Here is a 9944-nt window from a genome sequence, read left to right on the forward strand (position 1 = left end):
CCAGGGATCGCCAGGTCTACAACACCACTTTATTAACTATTCAAAAAACTTCTGAGTTTTTACATGTAATGTTAATAATTGTAAAATAGTTGTAAAACTAAAAAATGTTTTATTTGCAGACTACTTTGCCTTAGAACGTCACTCCACCATGAATGTATTTAAAAAAAAAAAAAACAACAACACAATTTTAGGCTTTATTAGAAAACTACTGCAAAACAAAGTCTCAGACACTGGGGAAGGTATTTGCAACTATTTCTAATAACTTTCTGTGTGGTAGCTTTTGGATGTATTTCAGATGTCTGCTTCCTGTCACCTGTGCTGTGAACAACTCAGACTTTTTTAAGTTTCTCTAGAATAGTGCATTTCACATGAAACTCTGAATGACTTTATTGACATCTTAATGAGTTAATCATGAGGAAACGATGAACAGTCAGTGGAATCCCCCTTTAATTAATTCCAGTGTATGGAGCTAACAGAGGAGAATGAGTTCCACTTTCAAGCTGCTGTCTCTTCCTCATGTTTTTCGTGCCACTGTCACCTTCAGCTTACTCCTCAAGTGAACTACTGTAAAGCTGCTTTGGGACAATGACTATAAAAGTTGTATTGAAATAGAATTTACTTCAGCAAGCAGATATTGTCTATATGGAACACAGGATTCTATAAAGTTAAAAGCTATTTTTAAAGTTCCTTTAATTAAAGCTTTCAGCAGTTGGGATGTTTATTGGCTGAGGAAGATGCAAGATATAACTGAGCTTGCTATTGTCTTCAATGCCAGCATGATCTGTGACCCCAGCTTCCTTTACTGGAGTTGTAGTGTCTTGGAAGCTGCAGTCTACTCCGCTGGTTGGAGTAGAAAAGCTCATCTCATGTGTCACAAAAGTTTCACAGCCTGCACCTTGTGACAGAAAGTCTTCACACAGCACGGTTGCCTCCTTGGACCAGTCTTCCTTATAAGTCTCGTGCTTGGTGATAATGCCTTTCATACCATTTGGACTGTATGTGACTGGTTTTGAGATTAATAGGAAGTCCATCTTGTTTTTTGGATTGCTGGCTTTGCTTTGCTGGGTCTGTGGAGCTGAGGTGTAACATCTGCTGCTAAATCTTCTCATTGAGGTTCCACACAGTAGTTTAGAACAGGTTGAGGGAATTCCTTCAGTGTTGTAAGTTTGATTAGGGTTCTTGCCATTAACCACAGGGCCAACACAAGTAGAGGAGAGCCCTTTTCTTCTAGGCATGACCAGAGGAATCAGAGGACTTTTGTTTGTAGATACAGACAAAGACATATCTTTATGATTATGGAGAGGGAGTCGGCTCAGATCTGGAGACTTGACCACATTTCCATCTGCTGAGAGCATTCGCAGATTCACGTGATAGGCCCCCATCCTTGTCGCTTTGAGCCCAGATTTTGAATAGGACCTTGAACACTGTCTTTCTCTCAGACTGCGGATCATGTAGTCTGCCTGCAGGGACTCAGTAATGTGGATGATGGTTGAGTGGACTTTGCTCTTTCTGACTGCAGTGTCCTGGGTCAAAGGTTCAGCGGGATCCAGACAGTGAAAGCCTGGGCTGCTGAAGGGCTCATGATGCTGCTGATGTGGTCTGTAAACCACAGGGTACGTTTCACTGACTATCTGTGGAGAATTTATGGACAATGAAACCAGAGACTGACAGCACAGATTGTCATGAAAAACTTGTGAACAAAAAGGATCCATTTATATAGTATAAATATTTAGAAACTGACATATAAGACAGTGTATTGTGTGCTAAGAGGAAGCACTGCTCTCAGTGTAAATGTGAGCCCTATTGGCACATGCCAGATGCTGCTTATGCCCAGAGGCCAGTATGCAGTTAGCATGTTCTCATCAGAACGGAAGGATGAGACTTTATTTTCTAACCCTTTTCTTTCGTATGATTATGATAACATGGATTCTTGAGAGATGGTGTTAGACTTCATGAACTGCTTACCCTAACATAAATGCGGTACAACATGTTTGCCCTCTCAAACATAAATGTTTATCAAAAGGTTAGTCATGAATTTTTAAAGACAGATATTTACCGGCAATGCTTTATAAACAGATGCAGGGCAGGGTGTGAGCACTTTTACATTTTTCCTCTCCAGCTCATCTTCAAAGCTAAGAGGAACCGGCTCATCGAGAACTTCCTCTTCAAATGGAGATAATTGCTCTTGTGTAAACTCTCTTTCAGATTTCTCTCCAGTTCTGCTGTGATAAAAAAAGTGAGAGAAATGTACTTTGATATTTTAAAATCATACTGATTCCTCTTTGGACATGTTTTAATGGTGTAAACATACTTTTTGTGAGGCCTACTGGTGCCGAGCTCGGCATCAATCTCTTGATGAAGTTCCTGAGTAACCAGGATTCCATCTGACTCGGGTAATTTAAATGGTCCATCCACTTTTGGGAGACACACACAGACACATATACACATGCTCACACACATATATACCAACCGTTTTAAGATGGTAATTAGTTTGAAGCTAACTGATGAGACAGGACAAGGCAAGTTTATTTACACAGCATAAAATAAAGGCAATTCATACATAAAGGCAATTCAATGTGCTTTACATGAATAAAAGCAAAAAAAAGAATAACAGCAATGAAAGACAAGTGAGGAAGATCATCACCTGTAAGGTATTAATCAATGCTTGGGATAAAAGAGAGTGAATTAAACCCAGGCTAACCAATGCATCATTATGCTTGTGCCTTTCCTTAGTGAGGAAGATCATCACTAAGTTATTCTTCAAAGTAAAATAAAACCTCTAAGATATTACTCAATCCTTGGGATAACAGTGCTAGCTTCCAACTTCCTTAGGATAATCGCTTTCCTCAACAATGTATAGATTATTGGATTAACCCTGAGAAGACATGGAGTAAAAGAATAATAGAATGCTAAAAAGCTACAAAGTGTAATTGCTTACAGAAATACAAGCAAATAATGAACAGGAAATAGGTCTAGACAGAAAGTACCAGAAAAAAGACATCTTTAGTCAGGAGTTAAATATGGCCAAATTTGGGGCATATCCGAGATATCCTGGATTAGGACAAATTTCCTCACTTAAGAAAATGCTGTGTTTCATACCATCATTAAAAGAGCTGGAGCACCAGTGAGAGGTGTCTGTGTGTCCAAGGCTGCTTCCCACCAAGGCCTTGCTACTGTCCTTGTTTAGTGCATATAAAGAGGGTACATTCTCCACCTGGAATGCAAACAATTTAATTCCGCTCATGTTCATACCTACTACTTCCCAAAATGTCCTAAAAAAATCAACACACACATTGATCATGACTGAGCATCAGACATATGAATGCAAATATATGCAAAAGATTGCAGACAACCCAGAGATCAGCCCATAAAACCGTAAATAAAATACAAAGCCTTGCCTTAGGAAGAAAATTGTGGGCATAAAAGAGTGTTACAGTTCCTATTCTCTGCCAACAGAAGGTACTTTAAAATCATGTTTACTGTTAATATGAGGGCAACATAGTGAACATAAGAGCGGGGTTACAAGGTCAGATATAAAAGTTATTTTTAATAAAAATTTTATTACAGTATGAATCATCAGGTATATATTCATAAAGTGGCAATACAGGCTGATATAAAGGGCAGAGTTACTAATACATGAGAGGAGACTGCATTATTTAGTCTCTCAGCATATGATATGGCACCTCTCTTGACCACTTCATTCTGTGTGGGGATCGCCTGTAGGGCCGAAGAGACTGTGGTTTCTTCAAAGATGTGATCATGAAACCCGTTCTCTCTTCCTCTTTGTCTAAAAAAAAAGAGCATATAATAAAATTTTTGTAACTGTTTAACAATTTACTGCAAAACCACATTTGTTAAATTTGTTAAATTCTGTCAAAATGGTTTATTTTGTTCTCTTAAGCTGCCCAAACTTAGTACTGTTGTATACGCTCTACTCAAGTAGAACAAATTGTTTTCCACAAATAATTACAGTGAATGACAAATAAGATTTTACACTCTGTCACAAATGATGAATGAATGCAAGATTCAACTTAAACACATCCTTAAAATTGAAGTCATTTTACTGCTTTGCTTAGCTTTGTCTTCCACACCCCAGCTAGAAGCACATCTTACCTTGGCGCATGATGTTTCCGCCTGAAGACTTAACATTAGCTGGACTTGTCCAGGCCGTGTTTTCATTGCTTGTGAATGGACGTATGTTGATTTTGCTACTGATAACCTCAACTGATCTGATGCTGGAGGTCCCTTTCATGCTGGTTACTGGGGCTGAAGACTTCGAAATCCTAAACATGAGTCCAGATGCACCATAGACATCTAAGCTATTACTCAGTAAAGCACCATGACAACAGTCAGTAATGGAAACTGATTAAAGTGGGACTGATTCCAAAGTCTGATCAAAAAGGCAGGATTGGGTTCTGATTACAAATTTATGTGTAACCGTCAGGGCTAGGTCACCAACACCAAGGCAGCAACACCAGTACAGCTTGCAGCTTCTGCTTCGGGATTACCCATAATCCAGTGTGAGCTTTACCTTAGTCTTTTAGGAAGATGACCTTGCTCCTCACCGGCATGCTCAGTATTGGATTTGGGTTTATAAACAGACGTTCTGGGACTGAGAAAGTCCAAGTCATAGTGCAACAGCAGCACTGTGTTACCCTTATCATGTGCAAAGCAATGCCTTGGCATACTTAGCTGGCAGTTCTTCTGAAAGGAAGAATGGGGTTTTTCAGTAAGACAAAATGATACTTAAACAGTTTTATTGGTGAGATAATTGACTCATTCATGCATTTAGATAAAAATATAAAAGTCAGAGAAATCTACCTTTGCATGTCTCTCCAACACTCTCTTGGAATAACTGTCCAAAGCACTGAAGGACTCAAGTAATCTGGTTGTCATCGTTCATCTTGCATTTAGCTATTGAGAAAAGAAAGAGAACAACAGAATGACAGGATGGGTAACTTAGACCTTCATAATCTACTTGTGGATAGTAACTTATGGGTACTACTGGTAACTGAAGCACTAGCACTCACCCAACTTGTCACATTTGCGGTAGGTTTGCTTGGTTAGTATGCCTACCAAGCCACTTCTTTAATTAGCTTTAGGCTTGTTGCTTAAAGGGGAACCGATTTTTCTGCTTAATTAAATGGGTAATGCCTGATGTCTGAGACTGTTTTACATGAGTTGTGATAAAGTTTTGGTCTGGAATGTATTTTGATCCATTTATTTTAATCCATTTATGGTGGAGGGATACACGAAGGCTTTTCTAAAATAGTCCCCAAAGAAAACTTATTAAAACTTTTTTTTTCAAACTAATCATTACTTTATCATCATCAACATTACATATATAAATTCAGAAAACATGTGTAGGTTCACTGTTGGTTTTGGATAGTATATAAAATTGCTATAGTTGTGTATTTTGTGTTCTAGACATCCAGGGGTTCCTATCACTATCACGGTAAAAAAAAAAAACGGTAAGGTGAGGCGGTAAGTTTCAATTTATAAAAACCAATCTGAATTATTCTGTTTATATCTCAACCACTGATTTATGCAGAAATTTTGAAAAATCCTGTTTAATGGCAACAATCAACATTTTTATTATTCAAAAACAGCCTAACCGAGAAGTATGTGAAGATACTACTAAGTTACTACTACCAAATAAAAGATGCTCCATACAAGTTCAAGTATTTATTTTTTCCATAAATCCTTTTCTCTAAACCTCAGTCCCCAGCAGAGCCTCTGCCCTGAGGAGACTGGGTTTGTTTCACTAGAGGACATGGTTGGGCTCCTGTGTTCATACTGTGTAATTATTTTACACACCTAATTCCATGTTAGTAACAAAGGTACATTTTATTCCTCATAGTAAATATCCCTCAGTAATAGTGAGAAAAGTAGCTAGGAAATACTACACGGTAAATACTACACTGACCGACCAAAACGTCTAAAACTGCTTGACCGTGTTTTAAAAAAAACAGCGAAATGTGCATAATTTTAGCATTAAAATCCTCACGGAAATGCCTTAAATGCTTTACTGCACAGCAGCGACGTAAACCTGTTGCCTATAATGACCAAACCTGTCAGAAAGCGAAGTTTGAGAAGTTAGCCAGCAGTGCTAACCTGTCAGTAACCTCCATTTGTAAATTAGTATGAGTTTTTCAGTTAGCGGTCTCCACTCACTCACCTGATCCTAACAGGCTTAGTAACCTGTCTTCTTACATCTTTCATCAGGATTAGCCTAATCATATTCATGTAGCCTACTCATGGCAAAACGTTCAGCAGTCAGATGCACAACTGACGCGGCGGAGTTGTGAGTTGTCTCCTCTCCATAAGCAACGACCGCGCAGGTACAGAAACACCAGGACGGAGCCATGGCAACGGAGCTCACCTCGGAACACCTCGGAACACCACGCCCTCGGCCGAAACGGGCCCGGCTGGGCTCCAACTGGAGCTCCTGCCTTCGCTCTCTCTACTGGTGCACTAGTTAGTGCACTGCAGAACACTAACCTACCTGTCCGCACTCAGTAACGGTAAAAGCGTCTGTTTTCGTTAGCAAGGGCTAACTTTACTGCGCTCTACTACCGGCTAGTGCTACACCAGTCAGTCAGTGCTCTGTACATGTAAGCGCTGCGGTCGGAGCTCATGTCCACCTCCACATTACAGCTTCTCTCGACTGACGCAGTGAGCGAGTTCACAGTATGTTAGCCATCAGCTAGCTAATATTAAAATGTTATGAAAAATAAATGTAAACGTTACACGTCATTCAAAACTCCAGAAACTCATAGAAACAGGTAAGCACGTTTTAACTAGCACACTCAGTGGTCTGACTGACGGTTAATGGAACTCTGAACAAAAATGTCGGCCTTTTAAAATATGGTGAAAGAGAAAATCTAACCTACTTGCATTTAGAGCCGGTAAAGTTTGTTCTGTACAGAGGTGGGCAATATAGCAAAAATATAATATCATGACACTTTCAGAAGTATTCACCATACTTGATATACCACAGTATGTGTTTTGCTGAGGTGTGATAAGCTGGAACAGACAAAAAACAACTAAAATGAACATTTATAAATTCTATCAACAGCTAAGAGTACAAAAGATTTTTATTCAACATTTCTCCTACTGTGCTACACTAATTCAGATGAAACAAGCCTAAATATGCTCTCTTTGTAATGGATCATGCAGTTGGTAAGTGTTCTAGACATACTGACAATATTCACAATATGATCAGAAAAGCATGTGGCGACATGTTGCATAATTTTTCACGATAAATATTGTCATAGTGCCCAGCCCTAGGTCTGGATCTCTATAATCATATATATGAAGGACAAAGGCTCCTGCCATTTTTTATTTATTTTCTTGGAATTACTATTCCATCCATTATTTCTTATTGTAGAGAGATTGTATTTTGTAATTCTAATTATTTATCATTTTAATTGTTAGAAACATTGTCTCAGCTCTCTTCATCATCTTTCATTCCAGGTGAAAGACCTTATCTAAAGTAGGTCTGCTCTCTTTCTCTATTCAAGATTCATTTCAGAAGTATTGCTAATGCACCGCAGTACCGAATGTCACCATTTCATCGTGAAACCCCTCTCTGGCTTTTTGTTAAGTTGTTTAAAGTCTGAAGAACCATGCCAGCCTTGCAAAACTGCGGTGCGGTGGTTGTGTGTTTCACATCTAAAGCTGTGGGTTTAAGCCATGGCCTCTGTCCTTCTTTCTGAAGTTTGTTGTTGAATATGATGTTATTGTTGCTAAAAATTAATGGAAAGTGGTCATGAGAATGAGTCACATTTTGGGTGAAATACGTATATCACATATGCAAAATGTATATATTGTGTTTGTGACTGTATCTGTGCATTTATGTGTATTATTTCAGTTCTTTATTGTTCATTTAGGTATGCTCCAATTACCGAAAGACGAAAATGTCTAGTACATGCAAGTGCAGTTGGCAAGTAAACTGATTCTGATTCTATGAGATTTCGTCCCCAAGTTTTGAAATTAAACAGGACTGAGCAAAAGTCTTAGGCAGCCAAGAAAACTGTGAAACTGTTTATCTTGGCAGTAAGTGTGTTTTTTCCTGTACAGCTCTGTATAACATTAGAATAAAAATAAATAAGCAATAAGTAATGAGAATTTCTTGTGCTCAAAGAGGTTATTACTATGGTGCTTCCTGACTTCTCCTTGTAGTCCAGTTGAATTCTGTCGCAGCAGACTGGATTTAATTTCATGAAGTATTGATGAGCCGAAAAAGGTATTGGGTGGTAACTGTGGGACTAGTTTGGAAATGGTTAAGGCTCTACAGCTGCATCTTTCGCTCACTGTGCTGGGTGTCATGGTCACAATTTAGTGCTGCTGACCCTTTTCACCTGATTTCATCTTCATGTCGTTGATGACTTCAAGTGAGTGCTGGAGCTTTGCTTGTGTACCGTACATAGAGTTCAAAGCGTGTGCCCATTTTATTTTCCGCCAGAAAATCGAGGTCAGCAGACCACATAACCCATTAAGATTCTGTTGTAGAATCATAAGCAGCATGCTTTTTACCCCGTACAAAGTGTCATTTCATTTTTGGAGAAATGTTTTTGCTGAATCCAATGTCTTAAACTTTTATGACAACAGCAGAAGTGTTTTGGCCTGCAGGTTTTAAACATATTACAAAGTGCGCTCTCTTTTACAGGTCCTGCATCAGATACAACTGTCCTATATCGTCGTGTGGAGTGTCATTTAATTGGTGAAACCAAAGTTGATAGGTGGTCTTTTACTTGTAAATCATTGATAATGGAGACCTATTTTAATTTGTTAAACTTTCAGTCAAACAAGATTCATGAAATTTGACTCTGGGCCTTGAAAAGATGTAGATCCCTTCTGAATAGCACTGTTAATTAATTCTAACAACTGTAGTTCAAATGAAACAATTCAGTAATCAGTTTGAACACTGTGAAAAAGTCAAGATAACTTAAACATTTAAGGGAACTTCGCATCTTTTCTTAGTTAACTCAAAGGCACTGGAGTTCACCCACCTCAAACTTCTTAGTTTAGTCAAAGGTTCACCTACCTTACATTTTTAGTACCTCTGTTAAGTAAACAATATATTATTTTGACATCTTTCTTCTTCTGGGAGGTTATGGCAGTGGTTCAAATTCTCAATCTCCTTATAATGGGACATATATCAGAGGTTGTTAACCAACCAAAACAGAGCAAAAACAGCCATATTTCAACAGCACACATGAACATGAGCCAATGCACTTTCTGTAGCAAGTGCATTGGATAAACTGTGCTACAGTTTATCCAGCCAGACACATTTATGTAAACTACTGTACAGAGACTAGCTGTGAGACTACATACCAGTTTAGAACCAAAATAATTTCAATATTTTCATAGATTAAATTTTTTTTTTAATTTGTGGTTTGAGTAGTGAAGCGACTCCATGGCTTGTTAAAAAAGAAAGTCAACAACGGAAACAGTGTTTAAAAAGGAATGAACAGAGAACTATGCAAAACCAATGTGTCTCGCATTAAGTGCCAACATCATTGCAACACACATCGAATGAAGCTAATGCAAAATTCAATTCAGTTGCTGTTGATGAATAAAATAAACAAAAAGCTCAACATGAAAAGTTCAGAGTGCTTGTCGATTCCCTGACAACACAAAAGCGCCATGGACGAATATTTAGAAACATTTTTTAAAGTTTTTAAATAGCTTCAACAAGTTGTTGTTTTTTTTAGAAAGATTTTCTGCAATTTTTTATTTAAATTTTAATTTATTTAAAGTTTTCTCATTAGGATTTAAAAAATGCATATAAAATTAAACAGTTTATCAAGATATTTCTAATGTGTTAATTTATTTAGTTAGTTGCCTGGAGTAATGATTAATGGTTAAGTATTAAAAAATAACTGTTGTCAGTCCCACCAGAGCTCACAAAGTTAAGTCCAAAAAGTTGTTTAATAGAC

At 38.0% G+C, this 9944-nt stretch overlaps 1 protein-coding gene across 1 annotated transcript; it reads right to left on the reverse strand.

Moving 5' to 3' along the window:
• Positions 1 to 689: 689 nt before the first annotated feature.
• LOC118807624 lies at positions 690 to 6340 on the reverse strand. The gene is made up of 9 exons (XM_036569661.1): positions 6179 to 6340; positions 4822 to 4914; positions 4532 to 4704; positions 4114 to 4283; positions 3684 to 3787; positions 3100 to 3214; positions 2312 to 2414; positions 2057 to 2222; positions 690 to 1631 (listed from the first exon to the last, which is right to left on the reverse strand). Exons 2-9 carry the CDS (start codon positions 4894 to 4896, stop codon positions 690 to 692), a joined length of 1848 nt encoding a protein of 615 aa, XP_036425554.1. The 5' UTR covers positions 4897 to 4914; positions 6179 to 6340.
• Between the last annotated feature and the right edge of the window lie 3604 nt (positions 6341 to 9944).

Source organism: Colossoma macropomum, unplaced genomic scaffold (assembly GCF_904425465.1).
Source record: "Colossoma macropomum unplaced genomic scaffold, Colossoma_macropomum, whole genome shotgun sequence".
NCBI lineage: Eukaryota > Metazoa > Chordata > Actinopteri > Characiformes > Serrasalmidae > Colossoma > Colossoma macropomum.

Coding starts and splice junctions, on each gene's coding strand:
- LOC118807624 (XM_036569661.1), bottom strand. CDS start 4,896: ATGACAACCAGATTACTTGAGTCCTTCAGTGCTTTGGACAGTTATTCC. Junction 4,284..4,531: donor CATCTTCCTAAAAGACTAAG/GTAAAGCTCACA, acceptor ACTCATGTTTAG/GATTTCGAAGTCTTCAGCCC. Junction 2,223..2,311: donor ACCAGTAGGCCTCACAAAAA/GTATGTTTACAC, acceptor TTTTTATCACAG/CAGAACTGGAGAGAAATCTG.